General features: G+C 37.5%; 1 protein-coding gene across 3 annotated transcripts; it reads left to right on the forward strand.

The window, feature by feature from the left end:
* Window positions 1–743: 743 nt before the first annotated feature.
* On the forward strand, window positions 744–24,474 carry LOC120531201. 3 transcript variants are annotated; one of them, XR_005634071.1, is made up of 5 exons: window positions 744–1,003; window positions 7,328–8,506; window positions 22,305–22,482; window positions 22,600–22,796; window positions 24,436–24,474. XR_005634071.1 is itself a non-coding variant. In XM_039756396.1 (4 exons), the coding sequence occupies exons 2-3, from the start codon at window positions 7,352–7,354 to the stop codon at window positions 22,449–22,451; spliced, it is 1,302 nt and encodes a 433-aa protein (XP_039612330.1). In that variant the 5' UTR covers window positions 744–1,003; window positions 7,328–7,351; the 3' UTR covers window positions 22,452–22,482; window positions 22,600–24,220. The 3 variants fall into 3 exon arrangements, 2 of the variants coding, with proteins under 2 accessions (XP_039612330.1, XP_039612331.1); XM_039756396.1 differs by lacking the exon at window positions 24,436–24,474 and having other exon boundaries at window positions 22,600–24,220; XM_039756397.1 differs by lacking the exons at window positions 22,305–22,482; window positions 22,600–22,796; window positions 24,436–24,474 and adding an exon at window positions 19,892–20,736.
* The last annotated feature ends 1,686 nt before the right edge of the window (window positions 24,475–26,160 follow it).

Genomic DNA, 26,160 nt, shown 5'->3' on the forward strand with positions numbered 1-26,160 from the left:
GAGCATTAAATTGTTTGTACCAGACTACATCCATAAACTCCTCCATCACTATGATCCTGTTTGCCCACTAAGGCCCACTGATTCTGCCAACATCTTTTTGCCCCTATTTGACCTGAACTCTATGGGTGACAGGGCCTTCAGCTTTATAGCACCCAAACGTTACAGAATGACCTCCCTAAATTAATGAGGTTGTTCATTCTTTTTTAAAACAACTTCAGACTCATTTGTTCAGGAAGGCTTTTAATTTGCCCTGACATTCTATTTCTTTTTGTTTACCCTCTTTGTCCAGATGCTTAAGAAACTGAAGAGAATAATCTTGTTTGTGTCTTACACTTGTTGAAACAATGAAAATACTGTTTTATTTTCCATAAAGACCATATAGGAAACCTGTTTACATCAAGTACACTTACACATGCCGTTTCATCTTTGGTACATTACTGAGCCAATTTATTTTTAATCTTGATATTTATACTTTAAATACACAAATCATAGGTGTATGCATTTAACACTCCTAGTCATTTTTGTTGAAAGCAGCCTTATAATGGAGTCAGCGAGATTTACTTTTGTATCAGAGTGACAAGTCTGCTCTTGAGAAGGTGAACACTTCCAATGACATAAAGTTTCATTGCTTAGGGACTGCAAGTCCAAACTTGCTACGTCTGAATGTTTGCTTTCCTTTGACACCTCCATGTGGGCCAGAGCTCAGTACGCAAGTAAATTAATGGATAGTACTGGAATGACACCGTGTCTAGGAATGGCATGTATAAAACCTGCTTAGTTTGCATAATGTACATTATAATCATAAGCTTTGAAACAATTGAAACTCAATATTCACGTACTGAAGAGGCAGGAAAATTAATGAATGGACAAAATTAAGAAGTTAATTTTGCTTCAAGATGTGACACCTCATTTATAGACTACAGAAAAAGGAATGATAACCTGACCATCACCGTACAGTAAGAGAAGAAACCCTAAGGAAGTGTCAAACACGTCATTTAATCAGGTAAACTTTCACAATACTTTATTTGTGCCAGTTTTAAATTATTACAGGAAACATAATGCAAAAGGCAATATGACTTCTTCACATTTCTTCTTTATGTAAGAATTACTATTGTAATGAGCACTGATAGGGAGGCACCACACAGAACTGGTGACTAAGTGACTCAGTTTAATGGCAAAATTTGTTTCATTAAAAATCACACTGCTTCTCAGACTAATGGTTATGGCCAAGGGGAATGCCTTGAAATGAGAAATCGCTCTTAGGGCTTCTCCTTAGCTGACCCATCACATCTGTAGGTGGCAGTTTCACTCAGTCTCTTTATCTCTATCTATCAGGGTCTCTTCAAATGGCTGCCGAAAATTTTTGGCTCACTTCCAGTACACTGCTTACTTCTTGGTTGTTATATCTATTTCAGCACACTCAAATTTATAGTATATCCTCTGTCAGTGCACTTCACAGGTTCCTGATCACTGGAAATGATTGTTCCAGAAAGCTAAGGTGGTAAAAGATCATTCCAAGGGGTCAATACACCATTAGAGCACACAGTGCAAACAGTTAGTTGACTCTTACCATATTTTCTTAATGCAATTGTTGTATTTGACTCAGTAATGTTGAGTAATCCAACCAGCCAAATTTTAAAGTGCCCGGAATGCTTTATTTCTTTTCATCTGTAACCATTAAAGCAACTATTAAATGCATTACAAATCACAGAAGGCAAATTAATTAAAGGAGAATTAAATAGGTTGTTTTCAACCCTGATTAATAGGAAAAGGCTCTTTATTGCCAAAGTTTAAACAGATTTCTGCAAGGTCATTGAAAATAATTACAAATTTAAAACAAAAAATTGGGAGTTATATACTCAGATATGGGAATAGATATTTGAGGAGTAAACCACAAGACAATGATTATATTTTTATATTATGTACATTAAAGAACCATCAACAACAAATCAAATCAAATTAATATTATATTGAACAATTATTATAAAAGTAAAGTTGAATAAATCGGATTCTGCAGCTAAATGAATACAAAATTTACCATGATAATTTTATTTTGACGAACAATTTAGGCAAATTACCACTTTCAGTAAGTGGAAGTGGATCAAAAGTTGTAAGAGACTTTAGTAATGTATGTAATGTAATACTTGTACACAAGCTTTTGTTTACATAAAGCAAAAATGTTCTGAAATATAGATGTACTAGCAAAATACCCTCGCTTCGCAGTGGTGAAGTACTGCCTTAAAATTTTTATTAAGAATAAATTAAACCTTTTTAAACTGAGGGAAAATATGCCAATAATTATTTAAGGATCTCTTTGTATAACAAATTGTGAGTTCGGCCCTCCGGTTGTAATATGATCAAGCCGTGCGCTGAGCTTACTCTTGAGCATGCAACGTACAGTTGGCCATGTGAACAGTAATCTTCTTTCAAATCTTACAGCTTGGATTGCTGCTGTCATAATCAGTTTGATTTTCATGGTTTGTTTCAATTACGACAGTATTTGCAGGACTTGTGTTGAAGTGACATTCAGCAACTGTCAAGCGTTGTAAGGATATAACCGGTTTCATCGATAACTTCACATCCAGCTTTTGAGAGTTTAAACATCCATAAACATCAAAGTGTCCACTACTGAAATCGTCCCAATGTGAATCTAAGATGTTTAAGAGGCATTGCCGGTTGTTGAAAGGTGTAAAATATTTGGCCATTTCGTTACACTTGAAAGTGACAACCGAATAATTCAGCGGCAGCCATCAACTCACATGCAGAACCATAGGTGAAGGGCTTAAGCATTTCACTCTTATAGTGCTCCTGTGTAGTATAATTATCTCTTGTACCGTCATCAGTCAACACCTTGAACCTGTCCCAGTCATTCAATACATGAGACACAAAGTTCCTCCGGATATCAAGAGTGAGCCTGATATGGCCGTGCAATATGTAACAAAGAGAATGGAAAAGGTAGGTGCCATCTCCGGGCATGGAAACCACACGGTAAGTGACAGTTCTTTGACTGATGGTGATCACCCCGATAGACATGTTAATGGGGGTACGGTTGGAATGATAAAGGAAATGGGTACCTGAACAATGTAAAGTAAGTCTAAAATACCTACACAACAACTATAATCGTAATAAATGAACAATAAAACAGCGGAGAAGCCATGGATTAAATAAAAAGGCTGTAGTTATCAGCAGGGAGACGTGAATCCCGTGGCGAAGCAAGGAAGGGAATGTAGAGACTAGAGCGACGGACGGCCTTATATTGGCAGGCAGCCAGCAACGTGGAAGGCGGGACCCGACGCCACCTCACACGGTGACCAAGCTGCAGGTTATGGACGTATATATGTACGTAAGTAGGATTCAGTTAGCGTTGGGAACCCACACACCAAATTTCTTGAAGATGGGCCCATAAGTAACAAAGACCGTTGAAAAGTTCAATATGGCAGCTGACAGCGGCATCATACCACCGAAATAAGTACGTACATTGGTTTTGGTTAGTGCAGGGAAGCCGCCTACCAAATTTCGTGAAGATGGGGCCATAAATAAAAAAGTTTAACGTGGCGGACGTTGTCGATCATTATGACCGTTCCGCGTAGAATTTCTAAATGAAACCTGCTTAACTTTTGTAAGTAAGCTAAAAGGAATGAGCCTGCCAAATTTCAGCCTTCTACCTACACGGAAGTTGGAGAATTAGTGACGCTGGAAAGTTCAATATGGCGGCCGACAGTTGCGTCATACCACCGAAATAAGTACATACATCGGTTTTGGTTAGCGCAGGGAAGCCGCCTACCAAATTTTGTGAAGATGGGGTCAGCCTTCTACCTACACGGAAAGTTGGAGAATTAGCGACGTTGAAAAGTTCAATATGGCGGCTGACAGTGGTGTCATACCACTGAAATAAGTACGTACATTGGTTTCGGTTAGCGCAGGGAAGCCGCCTACCAAATTTCGTGAAAATGGGGCCATAAATAAGAAAGTTCAACATGGCGGACGTTGTTGACCGTTATCGACCGTTATGACTGTTACGTGTAGGACCTGCTTAACTTTTGTGAGTAAGCTCTAAGGAATGAGCCTGCCAAATTTCAGCCTTCTACCTACACCGGAAGTTGGAGAATTAGTGATGAGTGAGTGAGTGAGTGAGTGAGTCAGTCAGTCAGTCAGTGAGGGCTTTGCCTTTTATTAGTATAGATTACCAGTTGAACGTCAAATGGAAAATGACGATTACAGTAATCCCTCCTCGATCGCCGGGGTTACGTTCCAGAATCCCCCGCGATAGGTGAAAATTCGCAAAGTAGAAACCATATGTTTGTATCATTATTTTTATATATTTTAAGCCCTTAGAAACTCTCCCACACTGTTTATAAATATTCTCCGCACAGTTATACAGTAAACCCTTGTTTATCGCGGTTAATCCGCTCTCGACAGATAAATGAATTTCCACGAAGTAGGATTCTTTATTTATAAATGTAATATTTTCGCAGTTAGAGCATTGAAAACCTGTTTACGACCTTCTAAATACATTTTTTAACATTATTAGAGCCCTCTAGACATGAAATAACACCTTTTAGTCAAAGGTTTACACTGTGCTCCATGACAAGACAGAGATGACAGTTCTTTCTCACAGTTAAAAGAATGCAAACATATCTTCATCTTCAAGGTGCGCGTCAGGAGCGGAGAATGTCAGAGAGAGAGAGTAAAGTAAACAATCAAAAATCAATAGGGCTGTTGCGCTTTTAAGTATGCAAGCACCGCGATATAGCGGCCGGAATGAAGGTATCAATGTGAAGGTAGTCTTTCAGCATTTTTTACAGGAGCGTCCGTATCTTCTAAGCAAACAGCCTCTGTGAAAACAGCCCCTCTGCTCACACCCCCTCCGTCAGGCAGAGAGAGTGAGAGAGACAGAGAAAGCAAACAATCAAAAATCAATACGTGCTGCTAGAGCTTTTACAGTAAGTATGCAAAGCGCTGCACGGGAAGCATATCGTATATCATTGAGGAGTTTTATTTAATACGTAATACGTGCTCTGATTGGGTAGCTTCTCAGCCATCCGCCAATAGCATCCCTTTTATGAAATCAACTGGGCAAACAAACTGAGGAAGCATGTACCATAAATTAAAAGACCCATTGTCCGCAGAAATCCACGAACGAGTGTAAATAGTATCTATCTATCTATCTATCTATCTATCTATCTATCTATCTATCTATCTATCTATCTATCTATCTAAAATCCGTGATATATATTTAAATATGGTTACATTTAAAATCCGCGATGGAGTGAAGCCGCGAAAGTCGAAGTGCGATATAGCAAGGGATCACTGTATCTCGAAAACCAGTCGTCTTTTGAATAAATGCAAAGAGACAAAAAAATGCTTAGAATGTGGCGCTTTACTATGACATGATGTGAAATTTTCAAATTTTTTATATTTTTGGCGAAATGTTTTAGGTAAAGTACCACTTCCGGTGAGCGAAAATAGCTCAAAAGTTGGTAGAAATCTACATTTTCTATCTAATAGTGCATAATGCAAAATTTGCTTGACCTGAGTGAAAGTGTACGCAGGTTCTCATGTTTACACATACACACACACAGACACACATACATAATTCCGAAAATGGTATTTTCGGGCTCAGGGAAGTTTTAAAATGTCGAGATTCATCAAAATCTCGAAATCAAATATTTGAACGATTCCAATACTTTCCCTACACTTCGTATAGGAGAAAGTAAATAATGATTGACTACATAAGTATTTAGTTTTAGAACTATTTTACATTATACAGATATTCCTTTTGCAGCCACCTTCCTCAATATTCCTTGATAAGAAATGATAGAAGTTTCAAAGTTGCAGGCAATAGTCATTAATTCTTTTTGCAGTTTGTCTTGATACTCCATTTTGCATGAAAAGAGGTAAAACAAGTGTGTAACAACTGTGAACAGTGATAAAGTTCGGAGGATGGACTTGTCATCTGCCGTAGTCTAAAACCAGTAAGTAATTACAATATCATCACACACAATCTGAGGCAATCCCAGGCTACCACCATTACAACATAAATTGCACAAATGCTATTCTTGGCTGTGAAAAATGTCATGGAAGCAAACCATGAAGCAAGCTTTGTCATGGAACTCTTGGTCTGAATGTCACTTTAAATTGAGCATTCAATTGACCGAGCCTTCCTAGCCAACAAGAACTTCTGCAGTCGCTAGCATCTCTGTTATCTGCAAGGCTGGAGGTGTTATTGCACCATTAAAGGCTTACATATCATACATTATTACAGTATAATCTACCTCTTTTCATATCCTTTCATTATAATTTCAGCTACAAGCTTCTTTACAAGCCAACTAATACTATAAAAAGTGTATAACACATTATACTCATTTGGTGCTGGTTCCTTTCATACCCCCAGCCCTGTCAAGGATTTTCCAACCATGTAATGGAACAACCAGATTGAAATTATAGATGTATCACAAAAAGTGGCTGGTACATAAGAAACTTTAACAATAACACAATGATGTGTCTGTTAAGTGCATATTGAACTGCGTCTGAAGATGCTACTTTTGAAGTGTAATGGCTTGCAGGAAATATCCAGCAGCCATACCACCTGTCCTTCAGAACAGGTCATCCATCTGAAGTTAACCATGCTTGGGCCCTGCCAGTTCTTGGATGGGAGCCCATTTAGGAAAAGCTTGGGTTGCTTCTGGAAAAGATGATGAAGAGGCCAACAAGGGGCACTTACCCTGTGGTCTGTGTGTGGATCCCAATGCCCCACTGCAGTGACAGGGACGCTTTATTGCAAAAATAGCACTGTCCTTCAGTTGAAATGTAAAACTGAGGCCCTGACTCATTGTGGTCACTAAAGACCACTGGGCATTATTTGTAAAGAGTTGGGTGTATCCTGATGCCCTGGTTAAACTGCCCAGCATGGTCACGGCAATTCTGGCCCCCTAATCATTCACCTTCTCTAACTGGCTATTTCTCTCACCCTTCACCGCCTAACAGCTAATGTGTGGTGAGCAAACTGGTGCAACAATGGCTGCTGTCACATCATCCATGTGGGACTACACATTGGTGGTGGTTGAAGTGGTTCCCCATTTGCTTTGAGCAGTGAGAACAGCACAATGCAAATGTAAATAATTATTATCATTTATTATTAAATACAAGCAACTACTTTCTCAAGCAATTAAAGGCTACTTGTTTGTTTAACTGGTTGCTTTGGGGTTTACTTCTTACATTCACACTTGATCAAATTCAAACTTTACAATTATTTAATATTTTGAAGTTTGCTTAGTTTTTTTTTCTATAAAAAATTATTTGAACTAATAATTGTTCCCTAATTTAGATATTTCTTGTGGTGTGCATCATTATGGACCAGCTGTACTCTGCCCTTAAGACAGAAGTCACTGCCTTTAAGCAACATGTGCAGCAATGTAAGGACAATTTCGACTTGGACACTTTGCATACTGTACTGACTTCACTGACTGAGAATAACCAGCAAAAAATTGAAAGTTTTGATGCTCTCCGACATCTTGCAGAGGTGTCTAATTTCAGGGAACAAGAAGCAGTTCAGATTCAATTTGAGGGCAAAGCAGACATTCAGAGCTATATCTCCTGGTTTTTTACATATTTAGATCACCTAAGATCATTAAAGGAACTATTTGATGAAAAAGTAGTGATTCCCCTGTGTGAGAACATTTATGTAAATGATGAAGAGGAAGCACTGGAAAAACTACATCAGTCCCCCAATTCTCAACAATTCAGTTCATTCACTTTGTCAGAAAATTTAAAACATGATTCCATAGCCAAAGTGGCCAATGATCTCTTCAGTCTTCGGCGTAAATGGACAGCTCTTCTGACAACTGGCAAAATCAGGGAGGAATATCTTAATATTCAGAGTGCTCCCAAACACATAACAGAAAATAAACCAATTGGTACAATTCTATGGTTGGTGCCAGATCTGTTCTACAAGTGCTTCTTGGCCGCAAATCTAGCTTCTCACTGGATACATCTCCATCAAAGAAAATATTCCTCAGCTCCTCATTGGCAAGTAAAACTTGACACAGACAACGGAAAAATGAAACAGAAATCACACCAGTTTAAAAGCATTCAAACTGCACTCCGACTTCCCCAAAGGACCAACAATAAAATCCAAATAGAAACAGCAGAGGAGATCAAGAACAAACTTCGAGATGCTAGATTTCAGTTGCTTGCATTAATGTGGCGGGATAAAAGAATAAAGTTACTAGAAAAGAAGATGAGGGAAAGTTTGCTGAACAGCCAGAACTTGCAACATTTACTAGAGAAGAAGAAAAATGAGATGGACCTTCTACAACACAAAGCAGAGATGGAAGTAAAAGATGGAAGAATGAAAGTTCTTAACGAAAAGTACAGCAAGGCAACTTTGGAGGCTCATATTCTAGAAAAAAATCTCAGAGTTGAGGAATATCATCAGCGGCTCCTGAAGAGAGACTGGATACTGGAACTTGAAATTCAACCAACATTTATCCGCCATATTGATATGGTAAGTAGTCAATGAGAAATAGTTGCATGTAATGGCTACATAGATGGATGAAGGCTTAACAGTAAGTAACAAAATGAGTATTTTAAACAGAGCCCAAAACCTGAAGCAAAAATCATGGTGAAAAAGGATCTAACAAGGTTCGATAGTTAGAAAAATGATTCATATTTATTAGTCAAAACAAAAGACAAGAACCAAATTCAGAAAACCAAAACCAAGAGATCAAAGTAATATTATAAGCCAGAACATGCAGATTTCTTAGAAGAAATCTGTATACTCAGACAATTTGGGAATGCATGATAGGTGACCTTTATCTCGTTGTGGCGATGATGTCACACGACGTGCACCTCTGATCGTTAAGTCAAGCAACAACATTGCACTTGCACAGCAAAAATGGTGCCATTTATACAACCTGGAAGAAAGAATTAAAAAAGAAATGTTCATAAAAATGGATCTAAACAATGCAACCACTGAATTCATTGACCTCGGAAATCCTCAAAATAACAGCTTAATGATTTCTTGAGGTCAACACTCAACTAGAAACAATCAAAATTGAATCAGATCATGACATTTTTAACTTCAGGGAATGTTTACAGAACGTGAGAGTTAATGTACATGGTTTCAATATGTACTGTAGGTAGAATATGTGTATAATCTGCCATCTTTGCTTCACCTCCAGCCATACTGCTGACACCCAATCCATTCTATAATCAGTAAAACTTATTTTCACATTAGTCTGCATATTGGAGGCTTTGTTCTTGTAAAATGAACCTTTGGATTATAACTCCTGCATGCATGTAACATTTCTATAATTGAAAAGAAATAAGAAAAAAATATATAATTTGACCAATGCTATAACATATATGATTCTGGTTGGCTTCAGTGGTGTAAGTCTAGGCATTGTGAGCAGGTCAGTTGCACAAAGGTCCATGGGGTTGGGCTCTCCATATTGGCTGCATGGTTTTATTATTTACATGCTTGCCTACATGATATCGAAATGGAAAGGTTAATGATGTCATCATTCTTACAATCTTTTGTATATTCTTGACTAGCCGCTGCCTGCAGCTCCGCCTGCGTAGTAGTGAAACAGGGCAGTGAGGAGGGCCCTGCCCAGCTCCCCACTCCTGACGTCATGCTCCCCCCTCCCCTTTGCCCGCAGCCTCTGTCTTGGATTAGTTCGAATATATCGCTCCAGCAAGCAAACCATGGATCTTAGCACAATGAGAGAAGTCGCAAAATCAACTGGAAAGTTCAAGCAAATGAAGGAATGGCTGCTGGGGTGCACTAGGCATTGAAACACAGTCAATAAGCTTTGTCTACCCAGTAACACCTGCACCACACTTCAGAAACAGATGTGCTGCGCTACTGAGTGTAAGCAGCAGATATTGCATCCAATTCAGTCCCCCTTGTCATTGCCCTTGTGAAAAATTGTCAACCACACCTCAAAATCAGTGATGTTTCACGATCAGGGCTTGCACAGAATCAATACTAGACCGCACCCTTCTCTAAGGATCATTGCATGGTACAAATTCCGTTCTCTTAAAAAAAGTTATTCACCTTTACGAACACTTCGCCTGCAGCAAGGGAACGATAAGAACTAGCGTTTCTTCGGATCATTTAGAGGTGACAATTGTGCGCACAATGCATGATTCTTTTCATATCATAGAATAGCAGCAATAAGTAATAAATAACCTACAAAAGACAGCAAACTACAAGACACTAACTGCACCATGATAAAGTCAGACAACGCACCTCACTCAATTCCTCTTTGACTCACCCCCTGAAATGCCATTTTATACCCCATGGGGGTGCACCTGGACCTGGACTACACAGATCTGAAAATGTAATGTTTTAATCTTTTCAATGCAATTACATTTCTCTTACCACTATCTTAATGATTGTTTAAGCATAACAAAAAGAAAGCCACTCAGCTGTTTCTTCTGAATTACTGCAATTGGCTGAATTCGCCTAGCAACACCAGACAATCAGCAGGAAAGAATGTTAGACTTCATTGCATATTGCTACCATAACTTTGATTATGCTGGTTTGATTTGTGACAGCATAAAAAATTATCTTCTGCAGGCTCAGGCATGAGTATTAAACAAACAAATATGACAGAGCATGCCTCTATTAGATCTGCAAAGGCATAAAAAATTTTGAAAATATGGTGTAGAATTTTCACCATGTGGTGCTCAGATGCCAGTTTGACTCTCAACTTGCAAAGTTAGCATTCTTCCTTTCAGACATTTTTGAGGAGCAGTCATAGTTCAAAAATATACTTGACATTCTCTCCTTTGCATGCTGTGTGCAGAAATTGAGCTGATCTGCATCAACAATATTGTAAATTAGACTGGATTGTCTACACTAATAAAACAAACTATTTAATTACTTTCCTGGCATTGTTTGTGGAATGCAGATCCTGCTGCTACATATTACAGAACTGCAGCACATGAACCAAAACAGAATAAAACCATTCCAAATGAAAAAATAAAGATATGTCTTCATACGTATGGATTTCACCTTAGAGTTGCAAAAATAAATACCCATCCTGTGAGGCGGCAACACCAATCTCAGAATTATCATACAGCCAATATCTTTCTTTGCCAATTGAAAAAATTGCAACAATCTAATTTTATCAAAAAAGTTTCAGGGCTCTAAGAAGAGAAATATTTCTAGTTTACTAAGTCATTTGTCAGTGATGGAATATGCATTCTGTAAATCCAAATCATTAATATACAATAAACAATAATATGCTCAGATGTCTAAGTTGAAATAGCCCACAGCTCACTTTTCCTCAATCACAGCCACCCTTAATGCACTGTTCACTGCCTCAGTGCTCTTCCTGATGGCCTGCCTTCTTTGCGCCCATTTGATGCCCAGAAAATTGAATGCCTTGCCAGAAGACCATCTACAGCCCACTTCTATGGGCAAACAGCATACCCTCCACCTTTGCGTAAAGCACTCCTCCACCAGGTCTGCATACTTGGCTTGCTTCCTCTTCGTAGCCTCCTCCATCTCGTCTTCCTAGGGTACTGCCTTTCTTGTTGCCTCTGACATCAGCAATATGTTTGACCTGAGCGTGGTCACAGTGATGGACTCTGGGAACCAAAGCTGCTTCTCTAAGTCAACCATTAACTGTGAGTCTGGGGTTATTGCAAGGATACCTGTTTGCACCCTTGGTTGGCCTGGAACTTTTCTCCCAGTCAGAAAATCGAAGCCTTTATTATATTAGCTTGAAGTGTGCCTATTTCATCATTATTAATTTTTCACAACATTCTGTAATGTGTGTATATTTCTTGCAGACTAACCAATCACCTTTCTCTAATAACCCACTCAAATAGGACTGAAAACCTCCTCCTCTGTAAAAAAGGCAGTCACTCCAGTGCTTTTTCCTACTTTGAACCTGTCACTGTTAGGACAGACTGAGATCCTGCACTGAAACAAAATGAAACAAAATTACATCAGAGCAAGGAATTCACTGCTTTTTTATAATCTACTTTCTTTATGGCATAAATAGCAATAAACTCCAGCAAAGGTTTATTATTTGATTACATTTCAAGAAAAGCTTAGATAAAATCTTCTTTATATTTCGACTAGCAAAATACCCGCGCTTCGCAGCGGCGAAGTACTGCTTTTAAATTTTTATTAAGAAGAAAACTAAAATTTTTTAAACTGAGGGAAAATATACCAATAATTATTTGTTAAGGATCTCTTTGTATACCACGTTGTCAGTTTGGCCCGCTGGTTGTAATATGACAAAGCTATGCGCTGAGCTTACTGTTGAGCATGCAACATATAGTGAAGCAATCTTGCCTCAAATCAAAGCCAACCTTTTGTAGGGTCTGCCCCTAAGACTTATTAATTGTTATTGCGAAGCAGAGCCTTACTGGAAATTGAAAGCATTTGAATTGAAATGGGAGATCAGAGGGTAATGGGGATGCAAGGAATACAAACTCTCTCCCCTGAGCCACTGCCAGTGAAATTGTTGCCTCAATTAGGTTCTTTTGCAGGTCTTCTAATTTTTTAATTAATGTATTCTTTAGCTAAAGTACAGTGACCAGATTTTTCTGGGGGCAACCTGGGACACCAGACGGGGGGCTGGGGGGAAGCCAGATAGACTTTAATAATGGAAATGCCTATTTTCGTGTTTCCTGCATCTTATTCTGTATGAGTTTCTTCCATTTGAAACAATCATATTATTAAACCACAAACATATACCCATTTTCAAAGTAGGGTTCTATACCATTGTATGCTATTTTTCGTGAAATTACAGGCTAGATCTTGCCAAAAACAGTTCGTGAAAATTGACTGAAAGACATGCTTTTATGAAGAGCAAATAAACTCACTAGTGTACATTATTAGGTCAGTTACTCTTGCAGGATAAACGTGGTTCATTCACAATATTGCATCCCACGTACATGTGCTACTGCTAGTGCATGTCCCGACTTCAAAAGAAGAAACAGCAAACCAAATTCCAAAGAGGCAAGGGAAGAAGCAATGTCACTCTGCACTCAAAACTAAAGGAAAACAAAGTAAAATACAGCTGTAAGTGTAAGGAACAGGCAAGCATCCGCAAATGTTGTTGTGACTTGTGTCAAATATTCATTCATTATTAATATATAAATTAATATTATCAGATTCACAACTACAACGAAATTTACAGAGAGTACAGTCTACAGACTTGAGACTATACAGTAAAGTGTGTACAGCAGTACTTACTAAAAGAATAAAGAGCTAAAATTAAAGTTAAAAAAAATAAACTTTGTCAGCCCTTTCAATTTTGTCCTACAAAATAAATTGGCAAGTTTAACTCTTTTAAGTTTAAGCTTTAAATTCAGTGAAAACGGCTCACCTCGAACGCCGTATTGACGAGTGAATGACTGAATCAGGCATCAGCTTTTATATCAGGCTCAGGGCAGGAATAATAAGATAATTCCTGGCTCAGAGCATAGCATAGCCGCAACGTGTTGTATCAAAAGGCACGGCCAATACCATCCGACGATGCGTCCGCTTCCGCCTTCTCGCCTTCTGTGCATTTCCATACTGCAAACAAAGGCCACCAGCAGGTGTCAGGCTTAGAAGAAGGCCGACTAACTGTCTGACGTCATGATGGATAGAAAGTATGATTTGGAATCAGAAAGACTGAATGTGGTCTAGGCTTCTAGGGAAAAGTGCACATTTTGTCAGAAAACGCCACAGGCCGGGACATTTCCTGATCATTCAGGGATGCAGCGGGATGGGTGATCCGAAAATAGGGACTATCCCGGGTAAACCGGGACGTCTGGTCACTGTAGTAAAGTACTTGCAGCCGTTGATTATTCAGTGTTGTTTGCCAGTGTGTCTGCTCTTCTCATTTTAAATTGTCATTATTAAGATACAACAAAGGGGGAAAAACTACACAGAGAAAGGGCAAAGTATAATGTAATCAACAAAAAAGCATTTAAATCTATATAAGGCAGGCTGCCAACTACGTGGGAGGCGTGGGAATGGGGGATGCAATATAGGCAGGCAGCCAACTACGTGGGAGGCCAGGGGACGCAGGACACAGAACGCAACCCCGCCTCACATGGCGACCGAGCTGCAGGCTATGGATGTATATATGTATGTAAGTAGGAATTAGCCTGCCAAATTTCAGCCTTCTACCTACACGGGAAGTTGGAGAATTAGTGATGAGTGAGTCAGTCAGTGAGGGCTTTGCCTTTTATTAGTATAGATACCCTGCCGTTCTTTCTTATATTCTGTAAGTGCCTCGAGCATGGGAAACGTGCTATATAAATAAAATGTATTATTATTATTATAAATATGTGATATTGATCACAAGTTAAATTAATTGGCTAAAAAATAAATGCTGAATCTGATTTGTTTTTACATTCTGCTAATTACATTCAAAGTTGTAATGCTGTACGATGCACAATGCAACAAACGTTTTGTGGGTCATAGAGCAGCACATTAATAATGTGGAAATGCTTTCTAATTACATTACCAGATTCATTCCCTGATGGCACCTTTATAGTGTAGCGTTGGTGCCGAGCACCACAACGGATCAGTTCTCTGCTCTTTACTTGGCTCTTTTCTGGCAACTTGCTATCATTAAAAGGTCTGCTTGCCTTTTGCCTCACTAGTAGGAAAAAGCACCTGTGACTGTGTGGAGCTGACATTTTTATAGGCTCTCCAGCTATATATGATGTAATGCCAGCTCATTCTTTTGGTGATTCATCCCTGGCTGATGTAACTTGTCCAGCGCCGTTACAATAGCAATGTGTGTGCAGTTGACCGCTCCAATTACATTTGGAAAACCTAACGTTGTTGTGAATTGTGCTTTCATATTTGTCAGTTCAACGGGAGTGTAAGGAAATTCTATATATCTGGATGACAAGTGAATAATACTATCCTATTAAGTTGGCATGACAAAGTAATGAGTGAGAAATACCCAATCAGTCAGCCAATTCAAGCTGAAAAGCTCCTGTGGCTAAAAACCAGAAAGTGGACAGAACTTACAAAGGAGCGGGTAGAACCCAATTCCTCAAAGACTGCCTTTGTAAAACCAGCGCCAGTTCAGCACACAGCTCCAAGAGGATAACTCTTAGGAATTAAAATCAACTTAGAAGCCAGTCATCATTATCTCTAAATACATGCTTTCCTCTAATTCTTCGATTTGTGATGTCTTCTAACAACACTAAAGCAGCTATCGTAGTTGAAACAGTTTGGCCATTATATTGTTACAGAATGATTACAATCAAGTGAATTAAGTTTGTAAGTGACATGCAATTAATTTCAGTGTATTTGATAAAATCCACATTATAGATGTGAATCAAAAAAAGAAAAGTAGACCACAGAAACAGTAGCAATGTTTTGATGCTGGGTGACATAAGTTTGCAAAACCAAGCAGAAAAGTGCATACACAAGGAGGGGTTGGGGGAGGCTGCAGTGAAAATGTGTGTGGCTTTACGGCAAGTTTAGTTTTTATACATCTTGAAGTGTGCATGGAAATGGGCGTATGCAACATTTTTATATGAGGCCCCAGACCTTTATATCCAAGGAAAGAATAAATTAGGAAAAATGAGTATCAAACACTACCCAGTTTTAAAAAATGTTTTGACATTTTGGTTTGTAGCTGTAATTACATGTACAGTGGATTCAAGAAGTATTAAAAAAAACTTCACTTTCTGCCCACTCTAACGTGAATTCATTTTAATTTTAATTGGGTACACTTGCCATTTTTTGCCCATCAATCTACCTGTGCACCCAATAATCAATAATGACAAAGTGAAAAGCTTCTTTCATAAAGTTTTGCAAATTTATATAAAAAAAAATGAAAACTCTCATTCATATAAGTATTCAGACCCTTAATTTAATACTTTGTAGAAGCTCTTTTGGTAGCACTTACAGCTTTGACTCTTCTTGGGTAAGTCTCTACAAGATTTGCACACCTGGATTTGGGTAGTTTCTCAGATTCTTCATAGCGCCGTTACAATAGCAGATTCTCTCAAACACTGTTCAATTGGATGAGAAAAGTCTGTAAACTGTCAATTACAAGTCTCTCCACAGATGTTCATAAGTCTGGGCTGGCCACTCTAGTATTGTCTGGGCTGTATGTTTCCGGTTATTGTCAAGCTTAAAGGTGAACTGTCCCTGTGAACTGTGAACTGTTGCATGCACTCTAGAGTAAGGTTTCTTCAAGGAATTCTCTGCATTTGGCTGTATTCACCATTTCTTCCATAGGTATGATATTAGGTAGCTGATGAACAGGCCCTGGTTTTCACCAGATATAGTAATTGTAGTTCTGCTGAAATGTTCAATTCTTGTCTCATCAGACCAGATAATCTTTTTCCTCATACTCAGAGTCCTTTAAATGCCGTTTGGCAAACACCAAATGGGCTGTCATATGCCTTTAAATTATTAGTGGCTTCAGCCTGATTGCAGGAAAATATTTAAGATGGCCATCCTTGAAACAGCAGAACACCTCTAAAGCTCTGTTAGAATGACCAGTTACTCACTTTAGCCAAACAATCAACTGTAGGAAGAGTCCCAGGGGTTGTAAACTTCTTCAGTTTTGCAACTACTGAGGTCCACTATGCTCATGGGAGCACTAAAAGCTTTAGAAATAGTTTTATCCTCTTGACCCTGATCTATTCCTCACCGCATTTTTATTGAGGATGTCTACAGAGAGTTCCTTGGACTTAATGGCTTGGTTTGCGTCCAGAAATACTATTGTGAATTGTAGGATATCATATACACAGGTGTGTCCATTTCTTATGATATCCAATCATTTCAGTTTACCACAGGTGAACTCCAATCAAATTCTAGACCCATCTCAAGGGGAATTAAAGCAAACAGGATGCACCTGACCACAATTTGGAGTGCCACAGCAAAGGCTCAGAATACTTAAATGAGAGATGTCAGTTTTTGATTTTTAAAACATTTACAAAAGCTCTGAAAATGTCTCCATATTTTCATTATTGGATACTGAGTGTAGATTGATGAGCGAAAATGGGACATTTATCAATTTAAAATAAAATCTAAAACACAATAAAGTGGTCAGAAGGCAAATGGGTCTGAATACTTTCAGAATCCACTGTATGTATATATATATATATAATTGATTAAGTCGCCTGACCATGGGATACGCAAAACAGAGCCCCACCTGCCAACTCTAACCCTCCTCCCGCGTCCACCCTCGCACTCGAGGCATCGACTTCTCAACTGTCACTCCGGAACAACTCAGTACGCGAGCTATATTAAGCGTCACCAACGAAGACTCGCAACACCTTAATGAACAAGTACTAAAACTTATCCACACCGACGAAGTAACTTTCACCAGCAATGACTCCATCGTCACAGACGATCCTGCAGATCAACTTTCATTCCCTGAACAATTTCTTAACAGTCTTACTCCCACCGGCATACCTCCGCATAAACTCAAAATTAAAATTGGTTCAGTCATTATGCTTCTCAGAAACCTCATTCCAGCAAGAGGTCTCTATAATGGCACTAGACTGACTGTTACCAGCATTCACCGCAATGTACTGGAGTGTAAAACTATCGCTGCTGCTACCACACAAACTGTCCTTATTCCCCTGATTTCCCTGACCCCATCAGATTCAAATTTGCCTTTTACTTTTATGCGCAGACAATTTCCTGTTAGATTAGCCTTTGCAATGACAATTAATAAGGCACAGGGACAAACTTTCAAAAAGATATGCCTATATCTGCCAAAACCAGTTTTCAGTCACGGACAATTGTATGTTGCCCTCTCCAGAGTTCCATCTTTTCATTCACTCACAGTCGTATCCTCAAACCCACCCCATTTGGACAACTGTGTCTTTCAGGAAGTGTTCACCCATCAATAAATAATTATGCAGCGTATACTACGCCACGGGTCGGTTAGTAACATTATAAACCAGTTCATATGTAGTCCATAAACAATAATTACTAAGACACGCTGATGGTGCTGAATCAACATTTTTAAATCCAGCAACAAGTACAACACAGCAAACTGGATTACATACCCACAGGAAACATTTAGCTTGCAGTAAATAAAAAGAGCCCTCTCCACTGGAAAGCACTACCGCTTCTGATCTGAAAAATAGCAATAGTATTTTGTCAGCCTCTTAGTCAACTGCTAGATTATCTAATGTCAGAGAAAATTCTCTAGAAAAAGAGAAACACTCCTTTGAATTTGAAAAGTTTCTCTAGGGTGTAAATTGGAAAGTGTTTTGGCAGCTCATTCATCTTCCTAGCTAGGATCAAGGTCATAATGTTTCTTCTATCATCACTTCCAAATGTTTTCTTGATGGAGTTTGTTTTTTTCCTAAATAAGCAAACCACAATGGGCTCCTTTCTCTAACTTAGTAACAATGTATCAACAAATAAAAGGCACTGTCTTTCTGTTGTGTTTTCACAACACATACAATTCCTTTAACTTCTCTAGGTCAAAAATATATCTACAGTATACAGTATACAACAAAATATAAAGGAATGAGCATGACAAACATTCATTTAACCAGCTAATATGCATATTAATGAGGCAATCAATAAAAAATACACAACACAACATAGTAATTTAACCTACCAAAGCAGGAACGAATAAGCATTACAAAGTCTCCTGTCCAAACAAGTCTCCCTACTGATATACCAATACCAGCATATTAACTCACAGCAAGCTACTTACGAGCTGCAAATGAACCTTTGATGACAGATGTATACTGTCACACATACTGTACTTCACCAGGTCAAGAGGTAAGTTTACTTACTTCTACACCACCATGCCACTCTAAAAGTAAAGTATCTACCGAAACAACACCTCACACAAAATGCCTAACTGTTTCAGGCAAAGCACGTGTTACACCTATCTAACTGTGTCACAATATATGTGTAAAGGAAGGCAAATTGACGTCCTACAAACCAAGGTTGAACTCAGTATAATTATTATTAGACAAGATAATTTATAGGAAGAGGCCTCAAGCAAATACAAGTAAATTTGTTAATCAGATAATTGTAGTTGGTAGCCCTGCTGCCTCATAATGTCATGGACCCAGGTTTAACTAGCACTTTCCAGTATTTCCATCCAAATCCAAAACATACGTTAAATGGCAACTCTAATGTGATGTGATGTAGAGGTTTATGCATCTGTGATCCCCTGACATGGTATGTTGGGCTAACTTCTGGCTCAAGCCTGTTGCCTCAAGAACAGCCCCCTCAGAACCCTGTAACTACAGTAGACTGTGCATGGCCAGATAATAAATGAATATAATCATAAACTCACAGCAAACTCACATTAATATGAATCTTCTAAGCATGTACAGTTTATCTCGTCGGATCACCTTTGTCACTGCAGTCTCAGATCAACTTGCAGATTATTATTGTAGCCAGCATGGGTTGTTGGTAATCCAAATGATTTGGACATATTTTTTGTTTTTGTTTTTTGTAAGAAAACCACATGGACCAGAAGAAGAAGCATTGAAAGGTTTTAAACAAATAGTAGTCAAAAATTAAAATGAGGATAAGAAATTACAAGGTTGTAAAGTAGTGAGCAACTAAGCCAAAATGAGAAGCAAAAAAAATTAAGTAAAGAATATATAGCAAAAAACGTTTACTAACAATAAGAAAATTTTCCCTAAGTATATTTTCACAACATACCATTCATGTTTTGAATTTAATACAAAAAACCAGGATCGATAATTCAGTGTTTATTGTGTGCATTTTGTTTTTGCCATTTCCTCATGGCATTAATTATTATTATAATAATTATGTATTTCTGGACATCCAATATTCTATTCATTATTATGAAGACATTAGCAGATTTCTATTTTGTCGTGCAAATTTATGTATGCCACAATCCTGTTAATAGTCACTGTTATGACTAGAGAAAATAATTTTGTATTGCAGGACAAAGAGATGAAGGCAAAGTGGGATAAAACAAAGAATAGCTAAACAAAATGAGGTAAAAACCAGGCAGACAAGACAAAAATGAAAGGGAAAAAGTCATAGCAAAAGAATTTCTCATTACCTAAATATATTTTCCTAAATAACTAATTAGTTTACAAGAGAGTGTGTTTGGTTTTCGAAAAGGCAGCTAAATGAAATTGTAAAGACTTAGGTAAAAGCCGGAACACACTTCTAAACTAAAAATCCATCAACACACAAAACACTAACCAGAAATCTTTATTTGAAAAACCAAAGAAGAGGGATCGATAATAGAGTTTTCTTTTAAGCAAAGCACACACTAATGAAGAGAATTTGTTTGTTATTAACCACAATCTCAGATAGTCAGGAAGTGCATGGCACTGACCTTTAAACTGTCACACTGATGATGTCATATGCTATGCACTCCTGGTCATCCCTAGTAGCAAAACCAAAGCCACCAGAAACAAACCTGGTGACACTTGTAATAAGCAATAATGGTGGTACAGTATAATGTCCCTAAATAATGTTCAAATCACAAATTAAATGCTAAAATTGAATTATACACATATAGAAACCTTTAAGAGAAGAAAAAAGAATCCAAAAAGATGCAGAAAAGGATCAGAAAAAAAAAAAACTAAGCCCAAGTCATAACACTATTGTGTACTGTAATCTTTTATAATGGTAGATGGACATCTACGGAACCAACTTTTCTACAGAACTGACAATGTTACTATCAACAAAAGAGAAATTCAGAGGAAAGTGAATTCACAATGGTGACTAAAGGACATCACATAAAATATATATAAAATACATATCAATTATTTGGATAAAACTAACTACAGAAAGAAAATATTTTCCAAAAAATACTCTTAAAAACAGTAACAATACTTGCTGTGGGTCCAAAGGATAGATGAGCGTACATGGGTGGGCTTTGTGACATCATTGTCTCCACTATTTAAGATGGCAGTAACAATCACCTCAATGCCCTTGTTCTTGAGACTCCTTTTTCTAAATACCCCATCTTCCTCCATTTTATTATTAGTTAGTAAACGCTAAAAGGTGCCTCCTTGGTTGTTTTAGGGTGTAAATTCTTTGATGATTTTTAATTCTTTTCTCTCTGGTATCTTTCACTTTATACCTGTTCTGAGCACTATTCATTTTGGTTGCCTTATCTCCTTATCATTTATTTCCTCTGTGCCTTCTGGCACATCGGTACCCCTTAGTTTTACCTAATAAACAGTGAGAAACATATGCTGCTGGTTTAAATAATGTTAGCATTATTTTGCTGAAAAATAAAAGAAAAAGGCAGAAGGAATATTTTTGTGAAAGGACCAGGGGCCTCATGCATAATACCGTGTATAGAATTCACACTAAAACATGGCATACGGACAAAAGAAGAAATGTGCATACGCACAAAAAAATCCAGATGCATAAATCTGTCAGATATCAAAGTCGCCGTGAAAAGGCGAGTCATATCCCACTGTCTGAGTGTCATATGAAAGCTTATTAGGGTACAAAGAAAAGAAAAAAAATAGGCACACAGTGGGAAAAAAGCTTGAAATGTCAACTTTATTCTCGAAATTTCCACTTTAATCATGTAGTTTATTTCATCATTAAAGTAGAACATCATAAACTTCATCTTAAAATCATTTCATTTACTAGTTTCTCAAATACCATCATAAATAAAATAGCACTTTCAATACTTTGTTTTGTATATGTTATTCTATGTGCTCTATAATAATACATTTTATTTATTTGTAGGTGCCTTTCTAAACACTCAAGGACACCGAACAATACATAAAACACAGATTATAAACAAAACTAAAATGCAAAAATTAAAATCAGACAGAGCAATTGTAAACAAAGAAAAAAAGCAGTCTTAATTAAACGAGTTTTAAGTTTAGATATGAAAAATTAAAATGATTCAATATTTCTAAGCTCAGATGGTAGAGAGTTCCAGAGCTGGGGAGCAGAGCAACTGAAGTGCATGTGCTATGGCTGCTAGTATGTTAGATGCTGCACATGAGAAAGTCAGAAGGTGAAAAGAAATTTGAACCATATTTTTACAGATCAATCAGATTTTATATAAGTAAGAAATCTAAAGGGAAGAAAATAATGTGTAGTTCATATGTCCTCTTACGGTGTGCTTGAACATTAAAGTTACATTTGTCACTTTAGAGATAAACTTGAAATGCACACTCACATACAAATGTCCAATATGTTGAGAAAGTAAATTCCACCAGTTAATCTCAATGTGGTGGTGTGATCTGTGATAAGTGCTATAAAAATAAAGACAAATCAATTGATTGAGTAGAAACAGTACAAAGATAGAGTTATATGTTAAGGTGCTTTTTTGTGAAAGACCTAACACAGATCTTCCTAATTTTTTGTGGAGCTCCAGGAACTTTGCAAAGAAAATGAAGAGAAGCTGAAAAACAAAGAAGTAGAATTCAGCCAAGAACCACAACAGTCCAGCCTAATGTCCAGTCTGGATTCATTTTCCATCCTCTCATGCTCCTCCAGTACACTTTCTTTGAAATAAATAACAACAGGAAATAATTTGCTGCTAACAGGTGAGTTAACAAAGCGTTTTAAAGAGTACTGACACATTACAGAGGACCTCTGACAGTCTCAGAGGAAAACCATAGATAGATTTTTATGTTATAGCTGCTCTGTGGTTCATTTTACAGTCAACAAGGTCAAGACTGAAAAAAGCTAAATAATGTTTCTTGCATGGGAAAGGAAAATATCAAAGATCCTCAGAGGCAAGTGGTGACTTAACCCCTTCAAGTCCTGCTCGGAACTTTAACTGAAGTACTGTATACCCAATCTTCAAGGGATTTCCTTTAAAACTACAAAGGATTTGTTTTGCTCACACAGATAAATGGTTTGTGCACTTTTTTTAAATTAATTTTCACTTTAAAAAAGAAACTTCAATATGATAATCTTTTAACAGTTAAAAACATTTATACTGTTTTCTCATTATATTCATTTTTATTTTTGCACAAATTTGGGAAATTTCTGCAGTGTTGTAACATGCCATTTCTAATGAAAATACTTAAAATGTATATACAAAGGTGCTAATTCTGTAAATAAAATAAGATTCTACAGTACACCTCTGATTCACAGGAAGATCTGTTACTAAGAAAATTGTGTACTGTAAAACTTAACTTTTTGCATGAATTTTTCTCCTTTTGTAAAATAGCTATTTAAGTGCTTGCCTTCTTTAACCTTATCATTTTACACCCATTATAATTTCTATCAAGATATCATTCTCAGACCCATTTAACCTAATATTTGGGTAGCTGCATGCATAAGGTAGGAATCAGGAGAAGGGTCTAGATTTAGAACTGTGGAGCTTTGCTGAACAGCCAATCAGACTGCATGTTTATGTCAAATGATTTACAGATTGGAAACTCTAAAAATGGCCTGGCTGTGACTGGCAGCAGTATACGAATGTCCTACTGCACAACTTGCCTACTATTAGACATTCCTACTCGATAGTCATCATTATGCCTTAGTAAGATAGGCATCCGACAACCCTAATCACAGCCATTGTTTAAGGATATTTCATGAGAAGATATGTGAGATATGCATGTGACATGGACATGCTGAGAAAGTCACAAATGACTGCACATGTCACATATCAAACTTGACATGTAATGTTTTTTGATCTTTAGAAATTATACATTTTAGATGCAACTCCTAATGAAACTACTAATCAATTATAGATGGAAAATTTGATTTTGACATATGGAGAACCCGTATTTAAAGTCTGGTTTGTTGTATCTTACTTCATTAAAATGTTCATAATTTGTTTTTGTTGTATCATGGCAGGTGCCACCATTTTAGGCTATTTTTTTTTGTTTTTGTCTGTCTCCATTAATATCTTTTCCAGTATTCCCTGAAGTGTGATCATTTGTAATGTTATCCAGACGACAAGTTAAAGGTTGTCCTTGGCAGTTCTGGGTTATATAATCTTGACAGATCACTGTAAGATCACAATTGAAAAAAAATTATCTTCTAACAAATCTTTTGCTCTTGTATTCTGACCCAGAATTTTAGACTGTGTTATTGCTTTGATGAAACATCTGCTTGAATCCTGGTTTCAATTTCTTGACTACACATCTTCCAGTCATTTTTCATTTTTTCTATTGCTGTCTCTTGAAAATCAGTATATAATTCAAAAGTTGCCAAAGGTCACTTGACATGTGTAATTTGACTGGCTCATCATTGGAGCAGTACTTTGGGGGTCCACAGTTAGACTCTGTTAGGAGTCAGTCTTGTGGAAAACCGATATTGACATAGAGTACGTGCATGATCTAATAAAAATACATTTTCAATAAATTATAGTAGTAGCGTCATTATTTTTTTCATCTAAGAAAACAAAAATGTGTTATGAATAAGGTTTATTTGTTGATATAGTGTGTGTTATCTTTGATTCATTATTATTTCAGAATATTATTAATTTTAACATTATTTTGTTTATATTTTTGTTACCATATTTTTCTGTTTTTTGACTGCAGGAACTTTAATTTTGTGGTTTTTATTGTTGGCAATGGCACCCTGATTGCTATCATGTGATGTCACCGCAGCAAGCATGGATGCAGCCATTCTACCATGTCAGAGGTTTCTGGATAGTGATTAAGAAAACTTTGTGTGCTTTACCTTAAAAGACTCTTAGGGCTTCTGAACTTTGCATGTTTTGAATTGAGTATTGTGCTTTGCTTTTTATTCTCTGATCTTCCAGTTTTACCTTGTTTTTTTACTTATATCTCCTAGGGCCTCATGCATAACACCGTGCATAGAATTCACACTAAAACATGGCATACGGACAAAAGTGGAAATGTGCATACGCACAAAAAAATCCAGATGCATAAATATGTGTGTATGCCAACTTCCATGTTCTTCTGTTACATGAATCCCAGTCAGCGTGTAAAGAAACACACGTGCACGTGCCTGCCGCCCCACCCAGACTCCTCCCAGAATTATGCCTCTTTGAATATGCAAATTAATATAAATAGCCCCTTATGTTTTGCGTTTTGTGAAAAGACAATGGCAAATGCACAGGAGAAGTAGAGGCAAGGAAAAACATACTATTTGTTGGTTTACGCAGTGATATAAACAACAAATGGAAGTTGATCGAGTAACAGAGTGGCGGAGAAACTCGAAAGTTCAAGTTCAGAAAGGTGCAAAGGGAAACCACACAGGAACAGTAGCAATGCTTTGACGCTGGGTGCCGCAAGTTTGCAAAACAAAGCAGAGAACTTGTGCACGCCAGGGATTGAGCTGGCATGGAAAAGTGTGTGGCTTTACTCCAAGTTTAGTTTTTATACATCACAATGTGAGTGTTCAAGCGGCCATATGCAACATTTTTGTGTGTACGCACGGTTTATACATGAGGCCTCTGGTCTTGTTGCACTGTAGTCTGCTGTCAATACCCTGGCAGAGCAGAGTGTTATGAAATGTCTCTTGTAAAAAGTATGTTAGTCAAAAGACAAAAGATGATTTTTGTCATTAATGTAGACCTCTTTGCAGTGACCTGTTTTCACTTTGACATTAAAGAGTCCTGATTGTCTGTTGATCAATGTCAAAAAAGCAAAACTAAATCCACTGTGATTCAGTGTTGTATAGAAATAAAATGTGAAAACTTACAAGGGGTGAATACCTTTTATAGGCACAGTATTTGCTCCTATCACTGTTAAATTTAAACATATGTTAAGTTTAACCGGGGAGTAAACTTGAAATGTAAATTAATATTTTGAAGTCTATTTGACATTTCAAAGTCAAAATGGGGATAATCAGTTGTAGTCGCCATCATCCTCACACAATGTGGAATCCTTTTCAACATTTTTCGATTTGATATACTTTGTTAATCCCCAAGGGGAAATTGTCTTGTCACATGACATTTGGGGGTCAGAGAGCAGTGTCAGCCATTATTTTCGGGTTAAGGGCATTGCTCAAGGGCCCAACAGTGTACAATCTTTTCTGGAGGTAATGGGATTTGAACTGGCAGCCTTCCAGATGCTTGTACAGATCATCTGGCATTTTTATGCTAAAAATATAGATTGCTTTCCAAATTATCATCAGTAATTTAGTTTTCTACCTGTAAGGTGCTGAAACATGTAGCATAGTTAAGTAGTGTATGTGTGAATACCAGAACACATGCGAATTTGACTTCTGCTATTTGTGGGGTTTATGGTCCTGACATTCCAACTCCAATTTTATTACTCAGTGTAGCTCTATGATAT

This window comes from Polypterus senegalus, chromosome 6, assembly GCF_016835505.1.
Source record: "Polypterus senegalus isolate Bchr_013 chromosome 6, ASM1683550v1, whole genome shotgun sequence".
In the NCBI taxonomy this organism is placed as follows: Eukaryota; Metazoa; Chordata; class Cladistia; order Polypteriformes; family Polypteridae; genus Polypterus; species Polypterus senegalus.

Coding starts and splice junctions, on each gene's coding strand:
- LOC120531201 (XM_039756396.1), top strand. CDS start 7,352: ATGGACCAGCTGTACTCTGCCCTTAAGACAGAAGTCACTGCCTTTAAG. Junction 8,507..22,304: donor TTATCCGCCATATTGATATG/GTAAGTAGTCAA, acceptor TTTTTTGTGGAG/CTCCAGGAACTTTGCAAAGA.